The following is a 23,510-nucleotide window of genomic DNA, read 5'->3' on the forward strand; positions in this document are numbered from 1 at the left end:
TTTAATTGACCAATGAAAATTGTTTACATTGCACAGCATGATACTTCGATGTATATAGGCATTGTGAAATGATTATTGCAGCCAAGCTAAATAACATATCCATTACCTCACAGAGGCTTGATTTAAGATCTCTGTCTTAAATTTCATGTATTAACTACAGTCACCGTGCCGTACATTAAATTTTCAGAACTTACTCGTTCTGCATAAGAAACTGTATCCTTTGACCAACATCTTCCCATTCCCGTTTTCCCCCAGCCCTGGCAACCATTTTACTTTGGTTCTATGAATTTGGCTTTTTCAGATTCTACATGTAAGTGAGACCGTACAGCATTTGTCAGAAATACAGTACTCTTTAAGGACACTGAACACATTTTATTTTTATCACAATGACCTCAGGTTATGAAATTATAGTCTAATTATTAAGTGCTTCCAAGTTATATTTGTATGTCTGCCAGACTAAATTAATGCAATTGATATTTTCGTGTACACATTAAGATAAGCAGGTGAGAGACTTATGGTTTTCCTTTAAACTTAAACTTCTATTATTTTCTACACGTTATTTTATTTGCTGGTTATTTTTTCATGTTGCTACTCTGTCCCTTTTAATGTTAACGGTCAAATCATTGGGCAGTGTTAACTTTTCAGATGATCATATGGTAAATAATAGTAACAATATCCTAACTTATTTGAATAAAGATTTGGTTCTGGTTTTGACAGTTACCATTAATACACAGTGTGCTTGTGTATATTTAGAAGTGATTTAGTGTGAAGGGAGTGAAAATTACAAATGGGAAAATGTATTTAAAGAGACTATGTGTTAATGAGAGATAATTTATGAATGCTCATTAACAACAAATTAGGGTTATACACAAGGGAAGATATATTTTGTTTTGAGAATTTCCCTGCACAGAAAATGTTAATTAAAATGTTTTCAGACTTGATTTACATAAAAGGTGAGAGGTTTCGAAGAATATTACCATTAAACTTTTAATGGTACGAAAAAAGCAAATGGGTAAGGGGAGGTCGTTAGAAGTTGCCTGCACTAATAAGCAAATTCCTTTTAACCACAAGAATAATTTTTTAAGCACACTAATTGGCTTAGTTAAAAACTTTGTTTTGAAATGTATTGCCTAAAGCAACACATTAGAGACTTCGTAATACTCCAGTATACTGAACGTTTTGAAAAATTGTCCAGAACATACACATACCAAAAGAGGGAGTTGTAATAAGCCAGCAGTAAAGTGTTCTTGCCAAATGAGATTCTTTTTATAGAACTTTCCGTTAGGATCCTTATAGTTACTCTTCATGCATATTCAGTTTAACGATTGAAATGAAAACAGATTTCTTTCCACCATTGCTGGTCTTCTCTCAAATTCTATCATTTGTGTTCTTTTGGGACAGGCTATGGTTTAAAGTAATGAGCTTGCGTGTCAGAAGTGGCCTGGGAATCAGTTGTATGACTTTAGACTCTTAATCTATAACCAAAAGTCCTTCAAACTGTGGACAGTCGTGGACTTAGCAATGGCCTGTGTAAATGAGGACTGCCTGGTTCAGGCACAGTCCTTCTCATTCTCAAATAGGCAAGGCCCATCTTACCCAAACTGCTGGAACTGCTGATGTCACTTAACCTGCTGCCTCAGTTGGGGCTGTGGCCGACGGGACAGTGGTCTAGGGAGAGGGACATTAACCTCCACTATAATCTGATTTAGCCTCTGACAAAGGTGGCCTGGAGTCTCCTCCACTGTGCACGTTCTAAAGTTTTCCTCTCCTTGACTGTCCTGTATGGGACACTTACTGCCTCACAGTGCTACCTCACCCTTCCACATTGGACAGTTCAAATTCCTTACCATTCAGCAAAGTAGCAAGCTACGACATCAGCAGTCTAAACAGATGAAACGTGAACTACCACAAAATGACCTGCACAAGAAGTAGAGGCTTATATGAATAACACTATAGAAATTTACTGGTAGAAATAAAATTCATGTAAAGTCTGCTTTACTAATTTATAGGTTTAACGTAATTTTTCTTCAAAATCCCAAAGAGGATTATTTTGGGAACTTGGCAAAAATGATTTGATAATTCACTCCAAAGGGTAAACAGATAAGAAAACATGCAAATGTTTTGGAGCATAAAAAATAAAATAATTGTGAAGTATTATTCATCCAACTCTTAAGGTATACAATAAAACTGAAATAGCTTAGAAAATAGGATCCTGGCATGAAAATGAACAGAGATAGCAATAGTGCCATAAAGTTAGGTAAAATTATATATCACAATTTATCTTTGATAAATATACCATCATAAATATATGTCTAAAGAAAGGTTTGTTTAATAAATAGGGCCTGGATAATTGTTAGCAAAACATTTTCAATTAAAATTATCATCTATACTGTATATAAAATATACATTCCAGATTGACAAAAGAATTAAAATTTTAAAAATTAACCCTTCAAGCTACATAGTCATGTAACTGAGCAAAATTAAGGCAATCAGCAATTTGGGTAGAATATTTCAACTAAAAAGCAATTTCATATTCGATACATAAAGAACTAATGCAAACAAGTGAAGACACAGATAAATTGTTGACCAAATCAAAGCTGAGTATTCCTAGCAAAATACATGAATATACATTTAACTGAAAGTTGTGTACTCATTGGTTTAGACAAAATTTTATTCTTAATCATGTCTATAGCCTTTGACACAGTGATTCCATGTCTAGAAATCTAGCCATAAAGGAAAAGAATATCCAAAATATGTTTTTTTTAATGATAGCAAACATTAATGGTAGTACCTTAGGAGTTAATAATAGCAAACATTAGTGACAGTAACTTAGGAGTATAAATCCACCTTGTAAATTCCAGGCATTAGCATCACTGTCACAAAGGGCATTGGTCATCAGAGCATAATTTCTAACCCTCTTCCTGCTTACTTTTTTCTCTATATTTCGTCTATATTTTCCTAATGTGTGTTCTCCGTGAAAACCAAAGTTTAATTTTATTATATGAACATATTTTCCACCCTGTACTTTTCAAATTTGGCTGCTTTCATAAAGAACAGATTTCATATTAAGAGTCTGTTTTATAGAAGTTAGTACTGATTTGAGTTTCACATTTGCTAAATGGACTATCATGCATTTGTCTTAGGATCCTAACAACTTGGGTATATGGCTATTTCTGTGAAGCAATATGTTCTAGTAGTTTCCTGTGTGTTTACTACATGCCAATTACTAGACATAACCCTTTATACGTATTTTATTTCATTGAATTTGTACAATAATCCTTCACAGTAACCCTTTACTTTCTCATTTAATCTTCATAACAACCCTATGAGATAGTCCCTATTTTTATTATCCCTGTTTACAATCACGAAGGACTGAGAGAGTATGAGGTCACAAGTAGTAAGTAGTAATGCAGACTTGCACCCGGACCTCTATGATCCTTGGCCCTTTGATCTTAGGTATAAATGCTATTTGCCTACCATTTTGAAACAAGAGAATTTCTTAAGAATTTTTAGGTTATGGGACTGCTTGTGTTAATAATTATTTCCATGGCTATTATCTTTATAAAATATATTACAGTGTATTCAAGGATACGTAATAAAATATGTGTGTTTTGATAAAAGTTTTTAAATTAAAGTATAATGATTCAAGTTTTCCTTCTGATGGACTGTGTTCAAGGATTACATTTTTTAGTATTAATCACAAATAACTATGTCTGGATGTGTATGGAGAATATATAATTGATCTGAAGCAAATGGATATAAATTATTTTTTATAGTATACTTTCATGAATTATTAGTGAAAATTTTCATTAATGTGGACATATGGGATAGTTCAGTATATGCCTGTATAGGATCATGGTATGTTTTTTATAATTCTGAAATTGAAAAAGTATAGCAAATTGGAACGCATTTCATGGCAAAGCCTGACCCTCAGGCTGCTGTAACAAAGTACCATACATAGCTTAGGTAAACAACAGAAGTGTGTTTCTCAAAGTTCGAGAGCCGAGATGTTGAGATCAGGCTGCCAGCATGGTCGGGTTCTAGAGATGGGCCTCTTCTAGCTTCTCCTTACATCCTCACATGGCAGAAAGAGCGAGCCAGTTAGCTCTCTGGCCTCTTCTTATAAGGGCACTAATGCTATTCATGAGGGTTCCACCATCATGACCTAATGACCTCCTAAAGGCCCCACCTCCAAACAGCATCACATTGGGAATTAGATTTCAACATATGAATTTGGGGGGATACACATATTCAGCCTGTAACAATATTTATAGCCTGTATTTCACACTGTATGAAACGTCATGCATTTTAACATGGAAATATGAATATATTAGAATACAGGGTGCTGCCCCAGAAAACGCTGGCAGTGTGATGGAGTTACATAACATATTGCATATGTATTGTAATTGTAAAATACGAAAAAACTGAAAAATTATCAGTCCCGATATGCATCTGTTCCCAGGTTTTGAATAAGGAATTACTGTGTATGTGTGTTTAAATATATATGTAAACACATGTAAACATGCATATACACACACACACTTATCTATTTAAATTTATAACATTGTCATCAAAACAATCATCAGTTACTAAAAATTTGATATTACATTCATGAAACATTGGAGAAGCTAAAACAATTCTAAACCCAGTCATTAACAGTCAGGTCAAATATAAGGATATTTATAAAGTCTGTTTAACTACATATTCTTTTGTTTTCTTTACAGAATAGTAAACACGACAAAATGTTTTCTCTCAGTTCAATGAAGTTTTATCTTGGAGTGAAAAAGAAAATGAAGCCTCCAACAAGGTAAAGCTTGAAAGGGAAGGGTGGTTGAAAACTTACGGGGCAGTAGGTCTGTTCAAGGATGGAGGGATCAGTGGCATTAGTCTCACTTTTTATAAATAAAGCTTTAGGCCAATTCCTTCAGTTTCCACAGACATGTGGCAGGGGACCTACGGCAAACCGGGAGGACGTTTGTGGGTAGATAAGGAGGGATGATGTTCCCCAAAAGTGAAGCTCCTGGGTGATTGCATGACCTCTTTGTAGAATCAGGAATCCCCAGAAACGCTGTCCACCGGGAAACACGTGGGCTTCTCCATATTCTATCCCTTACTCAGTCACTGCCTGGGGACGTAAGGAATGTTCCAGTCAGGTCTACACACAGGAAGACAGGTGCTGCCTTCCAGCCTCCTCATGCTTGGCTATAAGTATGTCTTGTTTCTGGCTCTATAATTTGCCCTTTTTTCTTTGCTGAATTTGGTGGTAAATCCACCACACGTAGATGGTAGAGCCGAAGTGGACTCCTCTCAAGCATTATGTTTCTCTTTGACACTTGGGTCAACGCACATTTGGTTTACACCCTACTTTCTTATCACAAATTACTTTGATTAGCTAATTAATGTTTATACTTACACTTTTCTTAACCGTGTGAAGCATCATTTTAATGTAATGTGTATTTGAGATTCTGTTACTGAAAAGTTTCTCACTTTTGCCTCCATGCTTCTAAGCCCAACACATATTTCCGTATTGTAGCCAGAGTCCCTCAACACTTATTATTTACTTCTAGATAAATCATGCCCATTGAATCACCGCTTATGGGTATCAATTCTGTTATGCAGTCCCACCATTAAATATCACCTCCTTAACATCTGATCCTGCTTTCAGTCTTGTAAAATTTATCATTTTTAATATGTATGTGTTTTGTTTTTTTTCCCCATGTGATGCAGTTGGGGATTGACAGCATATTCTGAAAAACATCACTGGTAAGTTAACAGCTGACAGGTTGGGATCTGATATATTAATGATAACTTCAGTAAATGAATAATTTTGTGCTTTGGCAGATAGATCTACAGACAGGAAGTATTTCACCTAAGTGAAGTTAAAATCTTTTCTAAATACTTTGTGTCTTAGAAGAAGAAACTAGATTTGCTTCAGGGTTTAGGCCCATTCCAATCCCATGTATCCTATTTGCCGATGCCTCTTAAGAGAAACTAATTTGATTTCTTCCTAGTTATTTTATGAGTGTGGAATCTCAGCTTTCATGGGATAAGCAGGCAAAGCTCAGCTGTAGGTAAAGGATAAGAACTAGCCAAATCTCAGTTAAAAAAAAAAAAATCTTGTTCTCCAAACTGTTCTTTTCATGTATTATATGTACTTTTGTTCCCACTGACGTCACCATGATCTAGCAATTTTCCCAAGAGACTGTACTACATGTCTCATTCTCTCTCACCTACCCGTGTCTAACCAAGCACCAAACTATACCAGAACTGCCTCTTCATTATCTCTCTGACCCACCCCTACCCCTGTATCCTCCAGGACATGCCTTCATTCATCAGCCTGGAGTATTCCAGAAGTCCTAAGTGTTCTGACTTCGCTTTTTTTTCTAGTACATTCTCCATCCAGCCACCAGAGACTTTCTAAACTACACCATGTTTCTTTCCTGCTTTCAAAGTCTCCTGTGAATCACATCACCTACAAAAGTGCACAATTGTTGGCATGGCATGAAAGATCCTTAAATGTGGACTCCATCAGCTTCATCTCCTGTGACTTTCCTTTTCACTTACCGATAAAACAATAATCTGTCTTTAATTTGCCATACATGCCTTGCTGCTTCATATCTACGTGTTTAACATGTGTGGTCCCCTTACGGAGCCTTCTTCCATACGATATATAGCTCCCTTCCCGCTCTAACCCCATGTTCTGGCTGCTGATCTGCAGACTCCGCTCTCCTCCTTCATTCAAACCAAAGCTTAAATGCCCCAAAAGTCTTACCAGGTAACTCTCACCTCTAAGCATTATTGATGTCTTCTCTGTCTCTACAGGATTTTATACACATGAGTGTGTAATTAAAATGCTTTATAGAGAGAAGAGTTTTCGTGGACATGGTGTTGGGAAGAGACAATGTCTTTATGAGAATCTAATGAAGGAAGCAAGAATATTGCAGAAATTTTATTTTAACATTTTTCTGAATAAATTCCTTTTAATAATGCAGGAATACAAAAAAAAGTTATATTGAAATGTCCATTTTCTCGTTTTAACATCTGTCACAAAATTTTCCTCTTACAGGACACAACCTCCATCTCATCCCCAAGTGTGCTATTTCTATGTTTGTGTTCAACTTTACTTTCTGTTTTTCTCTGTGTTTTAATTTATTTGTTTACATGCTTGGGTCCCCTAATAGACTATGTGAACCTTGAGGGTAAGATATCTGTTATATATAAGTTTTCAATAAAAGGTTACTGAATCAGTGTTTTGGACATGCAGTGGTTTTTCACTTTGTTTATTTTTCATGAATCCTTTGGGTATTAATGTTTATAATCATAATGATGGATGATGTCTAAGCCTTTTTTGAAAATCCACTATTAAGAAAACGTGCACGTATTTTTCTTCTTAGGCTCGGAGTTTCGGGGGAAAAAGACGTTTAATCATCATGCACCTGAAAAAGCAAATGGCATTGACCTTTCTGCCTTTCCAAAAATATTGCTGATCCTTGTTCAGCAGTTATCAAAACTTATAGTTTGTTTCAACCAGTGTACTTACACTATTATTTTGATATTGTACACTTAACAGAAGCCTGAAGTGAAAATCTTTTCTAAATACTTTTTGTCTTAGAAGAAGAAACTAGATTTGCTTCAGGGTTTAGGCCCATCCCAATCCCATGTATCCTATTTGCCAATGCCTCTTAAGAGAAACTAATTTGATTTCTTCCTAGTTATTACATGAGTGTGGAATGAAGCAAGTTGTACTGACATACTCGCATTTTGATTGCATTGTCATTAATTGGGAAAACCCAAAGGGGTTTCTGATTACTTAATCACGAAACAAGTACACTGGAAAATAGTCCATTGTCTTCTTGAATTATATATTTTATAAACCTTGTTTTGCAGGCACCTATGTTGTGATAGTTTACAAACTCAGATGGAGTGGATGGCCAGTATCTTTATTGCTCAGGTATGATATCTGTTTCCACTGTCTAGTAAAGTATGATAATGGTTTATAGGGAATGTTAAAGTGGTGGTGATTTTCGAGTAATTTGTAATGAGTTTTATGCATACGCTTTTTAATAGATGAGAATCTAGATTTATCCATTACTCTTTGAAACAGAGTTTACTCTAACTTTTTGTTGAGGCATCTTTTTTAGCCAGCCCAGGTAGCTCCTTAGGTAGCTTAGGAGACGAGACATGTGTTGCTTCAAGACGATAGGGTAAGAAAGAAGGGCTTGTCTAAGGTGCCATCCTACCAGAGTCCCACCCTGAACATTCTTTTAGCAAAATGCTGTATTCTTGTATGTTCTCCCTCTGAGCCCCTACTCTCCCCACCCCTGCCCATCCGGAAACAAGGAACTTACATTTCTTTAATACTTACTGTGTTCTAGATACTTCAAAAAGAGTTAACTCATATAGTCCTTGTAACAAACCATGCGTGGTGTTGCTTATAGATGAGGGAGTAAAGGTTAACAAAGGTTCCATCATTTGCTTAGGACCATGTAGTTAGTGGTTTAAACCCAGAGGTGTCAGAAGCCAACACATGTACTAAATTCCCCATTTAGTCTCCTCCCTGGAGGAGGTGTCACTTTTTAGGAGAAGGGTTCAATCGTCCCATTAATAGGATTTGTTTTTTTTGTTTTTTTTCCCCCCAACCTTGTCTGACTGGATTCCCAGCAGTGCTTCCCTCAAGAGCATTGAAATTCACTGGTAACAATTTAGTTGCCGAGGATGTACTTCTCTGTTTCTCTTACAAGTGAAAAGTTAATTCACCCCAAAACCTGGTCATTTATTTTGAAAACCATTTTCTCTATTCATTTAATTGATTAATTTCTCCAGTGGTTAAGAAACACTGTTTTTCTTAGCCTGGTGCCCGTTACTTCCTGAGAATAGGTTTGTGGAAAAAGGCTGGTTGCTAACTTTTTAGAGACTTTGTTGGGTGACTTTTTCAAAATTCAGATATTCAAGTCCCACTTTAAAAAAACTAGATGTGAAGTATTTTAGTAAAATTGGAACCATATAATCCAAAACTGTTCCAGTGTCTGTTTTGGGTGCAACTAAATTGATTTTTCTTTCTTTCTTTTTTTTTTTTTTTTTTTTTTTTTAATTATAATTGAAGTCAGTCGACTAGTTGAAAATCAAGGTATAAATAGCTGGGAAGCAGAGGTTGCTCACAGGATCAAGTTACTTCTCGCTGCCTCCCCTATCTTGTGTTGTCTTCAACACAAGAGATTCAGCCCGATTACCTTTCCTTTGTTCATTCCACTTCTTAGGATTAATATGAACACAAAAGTTCTTTTGGATTTAAGGATTTAGTAGCTCACCGCCACAGGGAAAGAGGAAAGTAGCAAATGTTAATAGGTATGTAAAAATACATATACACAAATCAACAGTAAGTGCCCCTTACACTGGGTCTTTCTGGTGCCAGGAATACCTAATAACCATCCCCATCCTCACTTCTGCCTCAAAAGTTCTCTAGGTTTCAGCTTACATGTCACATCCTCAGAGAAACATTCCCATTTTCCATTTAGACCTGTAGGCTGTAGGCACCTTTAACATCCTGTACTTTGATATTGTAGAAGTAATTAAAGAGCATTTTTGTGTTTAGGTTTTTCATTCCTGTCTTTCTTACTAAAATGTAAATCCCATGAGAGGAAGGACTCTGTCAGTTGTATTAGATATATATGTGTGTCTGCAACACAGAACCCGATGCCTTTTATAAAGTACACAGTTACTGTGTGTAAAACAGGAGAGAAGACAAAGAAGTTATCTGATAAAATTTCAAATAGATATTGTGACAATGAATAAAGAAGCGAGGGAAAGGAAAGCCAGTGTGACTGAGGTAAGGAAGAGTACTAATTGAGAAAGGTTCTCAGGGACTCCCTTTCTGAGTAGCTATTAGATGGAAGGAGGGAGCCAGTCATGCAGGTGTTGAGTAGCGGAGGACATTCCGGGGATGGGGGCCAGCAAGATCCTGAGATGTCATTATCTTGGCTTATTCCATGAACAACACGAAGGCTTATGTGAGAGAGAGGATGTTATAGATGAGGGCAATGGGACAGACCATGTGTTCCCCGTTTAGGAGTTTGCCCGTTTCCCCGTTTAGGGAAGGTTCTAATCAGATTTATAATTAAAAAATAATTTTGGTTACTTTGTTGAGGCTGAGCTCTAGGGTTCAAAGGTAGACCCTGGAAGAATAGCGAGCTATGTGGAAGAAGCTGACAGCTCAGACTAGGGTGGTGACAGTGGATCTGTGAAGACATGTTCATGTTCAAGAATATTTAAAGGTAGAGCCAATATGTGCCTGCAGATTGATTGACTATAGCAGTTTGAGAAGAGTAGAAATCAAGGAAAAGTCTGAGTTTTTTGGCCTTGGGCAACTGGCAAATGTAAGTGACATTGTCAGAGATGAAGAAAACAATTGAGGATTCTGTTTTAGCCACATGAAAATTGAGATGCCTATTAGATATACAAATGGATGTGTTGAATAGCAGGTTCGATCTATGGATGAAAAACCCAGGCAAAACTTTGGGGTGGAAATGTAAATTTGGGAAAAGTCAGTATTTAGATTGTATTGTGAGCCATAGTTTGAGTAAGATCTGAGAGAGACAGAGAGAAGTGGAGCAAGGAGTTGTAGGGAGAAAGAGAAGGAGACGGAAGACAAATAAGCCCTGGGATATTCCAAATGTAAAGGTCAAGTATAACAGGAAAAAATAAACAGCAAATGAAATGAGAAGGGTTGAGTATGGAAGAAAAAGCAGGTGATGGGCACAGAATATCCTATCAAGACATTTGCTATGTAGATAAATGAGGCTGTGATTAGATAGAAATGAGACGTCAAGGTAGGTTTGGGGGTTTCGGATTGTTTATCTTTAAGATGGGAGAGTGAACATACTTTACGTGTATGCTGATGAAGACAATCCAGTAATTGGAAGAAAAATGTGATAGAGGAGGAGGGAGATTATTATCTCAGAGGCCCTGAGCAGATATGAAGCAATGTAAGTAAGTGCACATTTGTTTATCACTGCTAAAAAAGAAATCATTGTACAACAGAGTGTGGGATGTTTGTTCTCGAATTACTGACTATATATTCTGGCCCACTGAACAATTACAATTACAGATATGACTGGAGGAAAGTTATTTGTAATCAGAGCAAATGCTGATTGTAAGAGAAGAGAACATTGCTTGTCGGACTATAGATGCAGGGGAGATTGGTATATTTCATGATGGGAAAATGAAATTCTTGAATGATTACTAATAATTTTTTGAATTAAATCCATGAGGTTACCACATGTGAGTCAGGGAGGGATGTTAGAAATACAGAGGCAGAGTAAAAGCTGAAGCCAATTGTACTATAGCAGAATGTCAAGGTAATGTGGAGTGCTCACGTGAAATTTAAGCTTACTTTAAGATGAATCTCCAGAGTGATATTCTGTTTTCTTTTCCTCCATTAGTTGGTAGACACCCACAGAGTAAATAGAATTGGGTTTAACTAGGTTGAGGGCTTTGCCAGGCAAGTATCACAGAGGGAGAAGGAACACAGGGCCTGAAGATATTCACAAGGATGCGAATATACTGATTGACCATGAACTCTACACCAGGCAATGAAGGGAGTGGGAAAAATGTGGAAAGTAGCATGGATTGAAGGACTCAAGGAGTCTAAGAATACTCAAAGTGAACGAAACTAAACTAAGTTAGCTGGAAAGATAAGAGGTCAAGGTCAGAAAGTGAGAGGCAGACTCACAGTTATTACGGAATTATTCACCATAGCCCAGGTAATGGAACCAACCTAAGGGTCTTGAGAGATCAATGGGTCAAGAATATGTGGTGTCCGTACACGATGGAGGACTGTTCAGCCTTAAAAATATGTGGAAATATTCCCTTTTGCAACGACACGGATTAACCTGGAGGGCATTATGCCAGGTGAAATAAGCCAGCCAGAGAAAGACAAATACTGCATGGTATCACTTAAATATGGACTCTAACAACAACAACAACAACAACAACAACAAAGGCAAACTCATAGAAACAGTGGTTGCTGTGTGGAGTGGGGGAAATAGGGAGGTCAGTATAAAAGGATACGAAACTTGGAGTTATAAGATGAATAAGGTCTGAGGAGCTAATGGATAACATGGTGACTATAGTCGATAACACTGTATCGTATAATTTAAAATTGCTAAGAGAGTAGAACTTAAATATCCTTACACACAAAAATATATAGGTAAATATGTTAGGTGTTGGATGTATTAACTAACTCAATGGAGGGAAATCCTTTCACAATGTATACATGTATTAAATCATCACATTGCATACTTTAAATATGTTACAATTTTGTCAATTATACCTCCATAAAGCTGTGGGGAAAGAAAATAAAAAGAAAGTGGGAGACAGAAATGAAGATATGGGGGTGTGGTCATTGGTTGTAATAATGAAAACATGATCCTCAGCTGTATGTTCCATGCAGTATATAACTTTTGAAGTCACATATACATAACAGTAAATGTTGTCAGAACATACTACTTAGATCGAATGATTCTGCTGTTGGGAAAAATACCTCTGGATCAATCCAGGGATTATTCCACTAATTTGCTGTTATTCACAGCATTGTTTATCATGTCAGAAAAAGAAATAGTGTTTGAAAGCTACATTTGCTCTTAGGTTCCTCAAAATATCACTTAGTATATGTACTATATATTAGCAAGTAAAAGTACACGTGTAATTCATAGGATTACCTGATTCCTTCCCAGCCAGTATTCTCCCAGCTTTACATATTGGGAACATCCCAATTATATAATATCAAAATTATTTTCACCAAGTTTGGGACCATGATGTAAAAATACTATTATAAAGCTTGTAACTTTCCCTCTGATGGAACTATTGCATAATCTACCATGGTAGAGTTGTTGAACAAAAGTGAATGGAACCAAAGTACATGCTTCACTACAATTCCAGGGCAGATCTTATGCATATGCACTAAGTCTAGTAATAACAGGACCTATAGTGTAGGGTCACTGAGGATGAAAGTAGAAAATATATGTATATTGATAAGTACAAAGTCTAACAGTACACTCATCAATATAAATTAACTATCGTAATGGGTACACAGTCAACATTTGTTGAAATGAATTCTGTGCTATGAAATACTACATTAAAATACTCATTGCAATATAAGAGCAAGAATCTGTTGAATCTTGAGAGGAAAATAAGAGTAGGCATTTAGCTATATAGTTTGCCAAATGTTTTTCATTTCATTATAACATCTGTAAGCTGCTCATTTTATAGTTGGCATTCTGTATTTCTTTCATAGATTGTTGTCTGAAAATCGATGTGCTTTTTCCAACTTCTGACAAGTGAATCTACCCTGAGTAGTAGAAAAATCTTTAAAGATTTTTCTTTTATATGCATATCTCAAGGATTTATCACTCAAGAGATTATATTTTTTCCTGTGGATATTTCTCCCCATTGCAAAATTAACTTTTTCTCAGTCATATCTGTAATTGCTCAGTGGCGAGAATATATAGTCAATAATTTGAGCTAAATGCGCCACACTCTCTGTTGTATAATGATTTTCAGTATAAATGTGCACAAGGTAACATTTCTTTGGAATTCAATTAGATAAAAAAGGAATATTTGAAAAAGGTCATAAAATAAGACTAATTTTTCTTCTGATAGACATGCCTTAGGTTGACTCTGGATATATAAGGTCAAATTATTACGTTTACACTAAAGTCGTCTTAGGTGGACAGAGAACATGTGAATGTAGTTACTTTGATTACAGGGCCTAGAAATGTAGACAAGTGTATTATTTTTCTCCCACAAAGAGATTTGCCAGTTTCCTTAAATATTTTCTCTCTTTTGATTTGCAAAGTAGTACAGAAGGCATGTATTTGAAGCTTAGAAATTGAATTGAGACCTCAAAGCTCAGTTCACTTAAGAGTGGTACGTCCTTGAGCAATGCTGTCGCCAGAGTTGACATCATAATTATAGATGGTGTGCTCCTGGAAAGCAGATCATTCGATTTGGATACATGGAAATGGATCCAAGTGACTATATAACGTAATGTATACCACATAATAAAATCGAACACCGATGACAAGAAATTGTGTTTCTATAGCATGAAAACGATATACGGCCACCAGCTGGACAGGAAAGAAAGCGTTCTATAACCAAAAATCCCAAAATCGGAGGTTTGCCTCTAATTCCCATCCAGCAAGAGAGAAATGCAACCCAAGCACGGAGAAATATCGAGGTAGGTTAGGATTTTTTTTATATTATCGCATTTGTTTTCTTATGTCTTATGTGATTAAGTGCATACTTACTTCCTTGGCTTCAAAAGCACAGCAATAAACACCTTGAAAGGAGTAAGAAAAGTCACATCCATCAGGAAAACATTATGAATAACCCTATGACACTTTCTGGAGTTTTGCATTTTCTTAACTTCTCTTCAATGATTAGTTTTAGTAATGTCACTGACCACCCAATTAAATATGCACAGTACCACTTATTGTCTTATCTGTAAGATAGCCAAGCAAATAGAAGTTCTGGTGATAAAATCAGTCGCAAATTAGTTTTAACAACTTTACTTCTGACAACCATAGGACTCCATGGCAGAATATGTTTGGAGCCATGGTAACTAGACTTTCTAGTAACACAGTCAAATTCCAGTGGTTTGAGAACCAGTGGAGTGTCCCAGGTAATTTAAGGAACTGCAAGATAACCCCTGAGCATCAATAAAGATGATTTGGCATCTTTCATGAAAGCTGCTATTTGTTTCTCTTCTCACCTTGAGGGGCGTGGAGAACACAAGTGGCATCAATCTTGACTTGAAGTTCAGTCTCTTCAGGAAAGGACATAGGCTGTTTACACTCAAAACTCATTAGATACTTTGGGACTGATGCATGTTTCAGTGCCTCGATTGAGTGCCTCAAGGCAAAAAGAAAAGCATGTTAAAGATATTATTTCTTCTTTGAGGCTCGGTTTAGAATTAATAAGCTGTTTGAATTTCTTGTGCTTTCCAAAGAGACATACCTTTTGAAAGGCTAAAACCGTTTTAATTTAGTGATCAGATTTTTAAAAAGTTTTTTCCATACCTGTCTTTCCTATCTTTCCTTATACATTTATCCCACTATCGTATTCCTCTTTTCTAAAAGATAAAAGCTTTGAAAATAATGGTTTATTACCTTGGTGGCCTGCTCGGTCCCCCTGCACTGATGTAATCAAAGGAAAGAACAAGACTCCAAGAAATCATGAGTTTGTCCTTCCTGCCATTCTGCGTTTACAGGTTTTCTTGGTAATACACTGCTCTGCAGAGCTATAGCTTCCTTAGCTAACCCAGGAACTCAGGTTAGGAGACACAGGTTGAACAAAAGAAACAAACAGAGGGCATAGTTATGCCCTATTGTGAACCCAGCTTCTCCTGACGTGGCCTTAGGATCAGTGATGGAGCAAAGCAAGAGATTTATTATTAGGATTAAAATCCATTACCCAGTATCCAGTAAAGCATTGGGATGATAATTAAATATGTAATTGCTTGTTACCTTATCCGAAAACCAAAATTTCAGAGATAATTTCTTTAGCATACTTAGGAAATTGTCAGTCTCTTAAAACAATTCTATGAAGTAGTAATTAATGGAAAATTTATGAATAGTTACACTCAGCCAAGATTTTTTTGTAAATTTAAATGTGATGTGGTGATTCAACATATTGGCAAAGAATGTTTTAAAATATTTCACTGCTAGAAAACATGTTGAAAGTTTAAAAAGCAATAAAACAAAATTAGTGAAAACTGTAAATTTTTCCTCCGAACCATAAAACTCCTAGAAGAACACATAGGAAGTGAACTCGGACATTGCTCTTAGGAATATATGGGGTTTTTTGATAAATCTCCGGCAAGAGGAAAGAAAAAGAAATGGGACTACACCAAGCTATTTTGTACAGTGAAGGGAAACCAACAAAATGAAAAAAACAACCTACTGAATAGAAGATATTGGCCAATGGTACATCCAATAAGGGGTTATTATCCAAAATATATAAGGAACTCATACAACTTAACACCAAAAGAGCCAGTCCAATTAAAAAATGGGCAGAGGACCTGAATAGGCATTTCTGCAAAGAGAACATACAGATGGCCAATAGACATATGAAAAGATGCTCAACAGCACTATCCATCAGGGAAACAGAAATTAAATTATGAGATATCACCTGTTTGAATGGCTATCAATACGTCAACAAACAAGTATTGGCAAGGATGTAGAGAAAAGGGAACCCTCATGCACTGTTGGTGGGATTGCAAATTTGTGTAGCCACTATGGAAAACGGTTTGGAGGTTCCTCAATAAAGTTTTAAATAGAACTACTATGTGACTCAGTAATTCCACTTCTGGGTATTTGAAGAAATCCAAAGCACTAATTCAGAAAGATATATGCACTCCTATGTTCATTGCAACATTATTTACAATAGTTGAGATAGCAAAGTAACCTAAGTGTTATTTGACAGAAAAAAAAGATCAAAGAAAATGTACATATATACAATGGAATATTACTCAGCCATAAAAAATGACAAAATGGATGGACTAGAAGATACGATGCTAAATGAAGTAACTCAGAGAAAGAGAAATATAATCTGATTTCACTTATATGTGGAATCTAAAACAACAAAATAAATGAACAAACAAGACAGAAATACATAAATACAGAACAAACTGATGATTGCCAAATGGGAGTTTGAGGGGCAGGGTTAAAAAGGTGAAGGTGAGAAATTGTCAGCTATAAAAACAGTCACAGGGATGTAAAGTACAGCATAGGGAATATAGTCAATAATACTGTGATGACTGTGTATGGTGTCAGATGGACACTAGACTTGCCAGGGTGATCACTTTGTATGTCATATAAATGTCTACTCATTGTATTGTACACCTGAAACTAATGATATTGTATATCATCTATAATTGAGAAAAATTTTTTCAAAAAAGAAAGTGTGACTCTATACCATTGCAAGTATTATCACAATGCATTTCCAGTACCTATAGGCCCTTACAGTTTACTGATTGAATGTGCGTCCTCTAATCCACTGATCCAAATGTGGGTTTTAATACATATATATCTATGTATATAGATAAACATTCTAATTTTTTCAAAAATATATCTGTGGGATTCCAGTAGATATCTGGGAGGAAAGATTTCACTAAATATTTTTGGAGGAGAAACAAAAACAGGAAAAAAAAATAAACAGATTTCTCTGCCATACTACTTCTCATCGTCTTTAATAAGCTAATATGTATTGTGAATCTCAAAGAGGAGGCTGTAGGACAGAACATGTCCCTGAGTCACATGCCACAGAAGCAACTTTTTTCTCAGTGCTGTGAGTACAACATGATAAGTTACAGAACCATGAACATGTGACACATCCAAGCAGAGGTGACCTGAAAGAGGCAAGTTTGAAATGAGTCACTTTAAGCAACTAACCTGAAAGGCATCTTTGAAGTGCTATGTTAAAAGCATGTTAAAATGAATTTCCATAGTCTACATTTTAGTTGATTTTGTAGCCCTAAGATCAGTATATAAACTTAGGCATGCCGTTTGTGTCAAAGTAAAGTTAGACACCTGAATCGTAGAAATAAGCTCTAATATAAAAAGCATCAACTTTCATGTGGTATGTGTTTTCTAAACATAAATTGTGCCAATGCTCGCTTTCCCATGAGACATTTTATTTTATTTTAGAGTGCGAGAGCAGAACTGGAAAAGCTGCGACTCAGTGAAAAGCATGATCCAGAGCCTGGGGGCAGCACGTTGGAGGAGAGAGCTACCATGGTGGCCCACTGCCTAGAGCACAGGGATAGTAAACTTCGAAATCGAACCCGAAAACATCGGAGTCTCAACTGTCTGGAGGACACAGAGGCTGAGGTCCTCCCTGGGCAGCCAAAAGGCCAGAAAGACCTAAAGACATTGAGGAAGAGCGAGGACAGGAACGGTAAAGCTACTTTGGCCCCTGATAATAAGTTACCATCAAAGGTCATCGAAGAACTTAGTGTGGTTCTACAGAGATCAAGAACCCTTCCAAAAGAGTTACAGGGTGAGAAAATCTTGCATAAAGAAATCAAATGAATTGTCTTACAAGTTTTTTAATATTGTGTACAATGTTTGTGTGCAAATCAGAAACCAAACTGTAAGATAATTCATGGTTGGCGAGATTTGTCTTGCCTACGTAAGCATTTAAAATATATATGTATATATGTGGTAAGTGTAAGATTAACTTTATTTTGGTCTGAATAGAGCTTGTACAGTTCATCTGTATTAATCTTGTGTAAAAAGGCGTTGGGTTACTTTGAGTGGTCAGTCTTTTAAAGTAGCTGTCTGTTAAGTGGTATAATTTATGAGCAGAAATCTCAAACTGTACTGTATTGTATAAAATGCTGTTTAAATGCAGCTTATGAAGCTATATGTAACACATTTTGCACTTTGAGAAACCTTGTATATTAAGTTACCATATGTTTTTTGGTTTACATAGGGTCCGCCTTAGGGAAAAGAAAGGGAAATAAGTTGAAAAGAGGAGGATTGATTTTAGTGACTGCCTAAAAGCCAGGGAGATCAGTTAAGATGGATTCTAGTTCACTGTTGACCAGAACTTGTTAATGAGAAAAGAGTCTCATGACTAAGTATTTCCTAAAGGTAACATTCAGCCAACATACATGAATACTGGCACTGACTACTCTTACTTATGGTGTTAGTGAAGCAGCCGCAGTATACATTCACTACACTTCTGTTCTTCGTGGGTGGCTAGTAAGAAGCTTACACCACATTGAAGAGATTGCGCGCACGTGACCTGGCGTAGATGCCATCTACACGGCTGCTGTGCACAAGACCTTTTTTTGTGTTTTTTTAAGAGTTTCTTACTGTTGTTTTGGTATGAACAAAATTCATCATCCCAAGGTTTTGCTATTGTTGTTTTTGTTGTTGTTGTCATTTTACTTTGTATGTTCATTTCTTGTTATGTGAAGTAAGGTTTGTAATGTGTTTCTCTTCGATATCAGAATTAACTGGAAATATACAACATACGGCCATTTTGCTGTGGAAGATGGTTTAACTCTACTACATTTCTGGGGGTTACTAGTCCACACCTCCTCTCTTTCGTTGTTGTTGTTGTTAATAAAGCAGTAGTCTACTCCCTGCGCCTAGTAAATCATGACAAACCCCTGTAACTTCCATGGGAGATGAGACATTGAGTTGGTGATTTGCCTAAAACAGACAATACTAATTACAGTTCACATCAGGAACAGCACTTTTCAGCAGTTTCTGTAGAATTTTATCAGATCTGATGACTTTTGATTACAAATTATTTTATGTAGCTAAGCTTTATTCCTAGCATTTCCCCCCCACCCCCCGTTTTTCAGGTGTTTAATCAGAATTTGTATACGATCGCCCATACTTCGGTCAGTCCACTCATATAACAGTAATATGCTGTTAAATGCTATGAATTTCTTCATTGTAATGTACCGATCACTTATATTTGGCGGGAATAAAATTATTTCCCTTGGGTATGTGATATTTATTCTTTCAATTCCAAATAGATTGGAATTTTTTTTTTTTTAAAAAACTGCAGGTCAGTTTATGAAATAGGTGGCACTAGTGGGGCATCTTCATAGTTATTTAGGGGGAAAGACCTAAAATAAACTATTATTCCTAATAAATAATATTGATGTTATGAAGCAAGGAGGCATATGAAAATTAATGTTTGACAGTGAGAAAGTATCTGGAGTTTTTACCTGTATCATCTGAATATTTTTGAAATGAGGTTAAAATCCAGTGGCTTCTGTTTGCCTTCCTTTTGCTGTGTAATTGTGTCCATTTTTCAAGTGTAAGATAAGGGCTAATGATGACATCTCATATTTTGAGTAAAAATTAAAATTGTTTTACAGGTTCACTTGAATGTGACTGTCTCTGTTATTTTCAGAAGTTGAAGGTTATTATGAAATAAATCAAATGTATTTTCTTTCCTTTTTTCCTTCTTTAAAAATTTGAATTTAATACATACCTTAGACTAGCTCTGTCAATTTTTTCAAATACATGAATATGGATATTGTGCTATTTTTAAATGATGAATATATGCACGCATGACACGAACAGGTTGATGGTACTCTGACTCACTTTTGTAACCCTAGTTATTTACTAGACATGGCTTTTAAATATTTGACTTCTAAAATCATACTTGATGATTTATCAAAGTGGCACTGAGAATTCAAAACTAAGCAAAGTAATTGAAGCAAAAATATGACTTGTATACATAACTATATTATCTACCAATTTGTATTGTTTATATGAGAATTTTTTAGATAAAGTATTGCAAAAGGAAGTGTTTTTGAAAATGCATCACATTTATTTGGACAGATTGCGGTATCCAAATAATTGTTTGCTTTCACAAGCTTTTGATAATCACTCTGGGGTACTTATTACACTGTTACCTCGGTTTTCGAACATAATCCATTCTGGAAGACCGTTCGAGTTCTGAAACGTTCGAAAACTGAGGCATGGTTTCCCCGTAGAAAGTAATACAAAATGGATCAATCCATTCCAGACCTTTAAAATCAACGTCTAAAACTGCAAATTTAGTATGAATTTTACTGTCTAATGATACCATAGGTCCATAAAATTTACGGCATTTGTAAACCAAAGTGTTCATCAATGGAGACGTTCGAAAACGAGGTACTACTGTATATCAGACAAAATAGACTTTAAACAAATAATGTAATAATAGACAAAGGCATTACATAATAAAGGGATCAATCCAACAAAAGGATATAACAATTGTAAATATATATGCGGCTAAATATATAAAGCAAATATCAGCAGACATAGAGGGAGAACTAGGCAGCAATAACCATAATAGTAGGGGACTTTAATACCCCACTTACATCAGTAAATCACCCATACAGAAAACCAATAAGAAAACATAGGCCTTAACATATCAGACCAGTTAGACTTAACAGATATTAATTAAGAGAACAAGAACATTCTATCCAAAATCAGAAGACTACGTCTCAAGTGCACAGGGAACAATCTCCAGGGTAGATTATTGTTAAGCCACAAAATAAATCGGATTAAATTTAAGATTGAAATTACGTAAGCTTTTTTTCCTACCACAATTGTATGAAACTAGAAATCAACTACAAGAAGAAAACTCACAAATATGTAGAGATGAAACAACATGCTACTGAACAACCAATGTATCAATAGAGAAATCAAGAAATATCCTGAGACATGAAAATGAAAATACAACATACCAAAACTTATAAGATGCAGCAGAAACAGTTCTAAGAGGGAAGTTCATAGCGATAAATGCCTACCTCAAGAAACAATAAAAATCTCAAATAAGCAACCTAATTTTACACCTCAAGAAAATAGGACAAAACAAAAACAAACCCAAAGTTAAGAGAAAGATGGAAAGCTCATAAATGAAGAACAGAGGGGAATAAATGAAATAGAGACTAAAAAGACAATAGAAAAGGTCAATCAAACTAAGACATGGTACTGTGAAGACAAAATTGGCAAAACTTTAGATAGACTCACTGAAAAAAAAGAGGACTCAAGTGAATAAAATCAGAAATGAAAAATTAGATGTGACACCTGATAACAGAAATACAAAGGATGTACTATGAACAATTATCTAACAACAAATTGGACAGCCTAGAATGGATAAATTCCTGAAAACATGCAACCTTCCAGACTGAATTATAAAAAACAGAAAATCTGGATAGACTGATTATTAGTAAAGAGATTGATCAGTAACCAAAAACTTCCAAACAAACAAAATCCAAGATTAGACAACTTCATTGGTGAATTATATTAAACATCTAAAGAATAAATACCAACCCTTCTCAGACTCTTCCAAAAAAACAGAAGAGGGAACACTTCCAAACTTACTTTACGAGGTCAGCATTACCTTGATACCAAAACCAGACAGAGACACCACAGAAATAAATATATATTATATATATATATATATATATTTATATATATTTATATATTTATATATTTATATATATACATATTTATATACATGAACGTAGATGCAAAATATCCTCAACAAAATATTAGCAAGCCAAATTCAACAATACATTAAATGGATCCTATACCATGATCAATTGGGATTTATTCCAGGGATACAAGGATCACTCAATATCTGCAGAAACAATCAGTGTCATACAATACATTAACAAAATGGATAAAAATCATGTGATTATCTCAACAGATATAGCAAAAGTAATTGACAAAATTCAACATCTATTTATGACAAAAATAACAAACGGGGTATAAAGTGAATGTACCTCAACATAATAAAGGCCATATGTGATAAGCCTAGAGCTGACATCATACTTACTGGTGAAAAGCTAGATGTTTTTCCTCTAAGGTAAAAAACAAGACAAGGATGTCCACTCTCACCAGTTTTACTCAAAATAGTATTGGAAGTCCTAGCCAGAACAATAACAAGATAAAGAAGTAACAGACATCCAAATCAGAAAAAAAGAAGTAAAACTCACTATTTGCAGATGACATGATATTATACATAGGCAACTAGTCTAAAGACTCCACAAAACAACAACGACAACAAAACACCAAACAAAATTTAAAAACCTGTTAGAAATAATAAATTCAGTAAAGTTGCAGGATATAGAATCTATATACAAAAATTTGTTGCATTTGTATACACTAGCAATTAACTATCAGAGAAATTAAAAAACCAATCCCTTTTACAATTGCATGACAAAGAATAAAATCCGTAGAAATAAATTTAACCAAGGTGAAAGATCTGTATACTGAAAACTGTAAAACACTGATGAAAGAAACAATCACATGGAAAGATACTCTGTACTCATGGATAGGAAGAATCAAAATTATTAAAATGTCCAGACTACCCAAAGCAATCTACAGAACCAGTGAAAGCCCTATCAAAATTCCAATGACATTTTTCACAGAACTAGAGCAAGCAATCTTAAAATTGGTATGGAGTCACAAAAGGTCCTGAATAGCCAAAGCAATCTTGATAAAGAAGACAAAGCTGAAGGCATTATACTTCCTGATTTCAAATTATATTTACAAAGCTTTAGTAATCAAAACAGTATGATAGTGGCATAAAAATAGAAGCAGAGATCAATGAAACAGAATATAGAGCCCAGAAATAAACCCTCATATGTATGGTCAAGAATCTACAATGGGGAAAGGACAGTCTCTGATAAACGATGTTGGGAAAATTGGGTGATCATATGCAAAAGAATGAAACTAGACTATCTTACACCACACACAAAAATTTAACTCAAAATGAAGTTATAGACCTGAATATAAGATCAAACCATGAAACTTCTAGTAGAATACATTGGTAATCAAATGTTGTTCTTGACTCCAAAGGAAACAAAAGTGAAAATAAACAAGTGGGATTACATCTGAATGCTCTTCAGGCATAAGAAAATAAAATCTTGCCATTTACAACTACATGGGTGGGCCTTGAGGACATGGTGCTAAGTGAAATAAGCCTGA

The 23,510-nt window shown here is 35.4% G+C and overlaps 1 protein-coding gene across 1 annotated transcript in view; it reads left to right on the forward strand.

The window, feature by feature from the left end:
- ARAP2 (ArfGAP with RhoGAP domain, ankyrin repeat and PH domain 2) overlaps positions 1 to 19,902 on the forward strand; it is a 185,518-nt gene extending 165,616 nt beyond the window's left edge. The window contains exons 29-33 of the mRNA XM_081053892.1: positions 4,725 to 4,807; positions 5,728 to 5,763; positions 7,888 to 7,951; positions 14,099 to 14,233; positions 17,703 to 19,902. Coding sequence (XP_080910018.1) covers positions 4,725 to 4,807; positions 5,728 to 5,763; positions 7,888 to 7,951; positions 14,099 to 14,233; positions 17,703 to 18,086 — 702 coding nt within the window. The 3' untranslated portion in view covers positions 18,087 to 19,902. The remainder of the gene's footprint in view (positions 1 to 4,724; positions 4,808 to 5,727; positions 5,764 to 7,887; positions 7,952 to 14,098; positions 14,234 to 17,702) is intronic.
- The last annotated feature ends 3,608 nt before the right edge of the window (positions 19,903 to 23,510 follow it).

The sequence above is a fragment of the Rhinolophus hipposideros genome (assembly GCF_964194185.1).
Source record: "Rhinolophus hipposideros genome assembly, chromosome: 1".
Classification (NCBI taxonomy): domain Eukaryota; kingdom Metazoa; phylum Chordata; class Mammalia; order Chiroptera; family Rhinolophidae; genus Rhinolophus; species Rhinolophus hipposideros.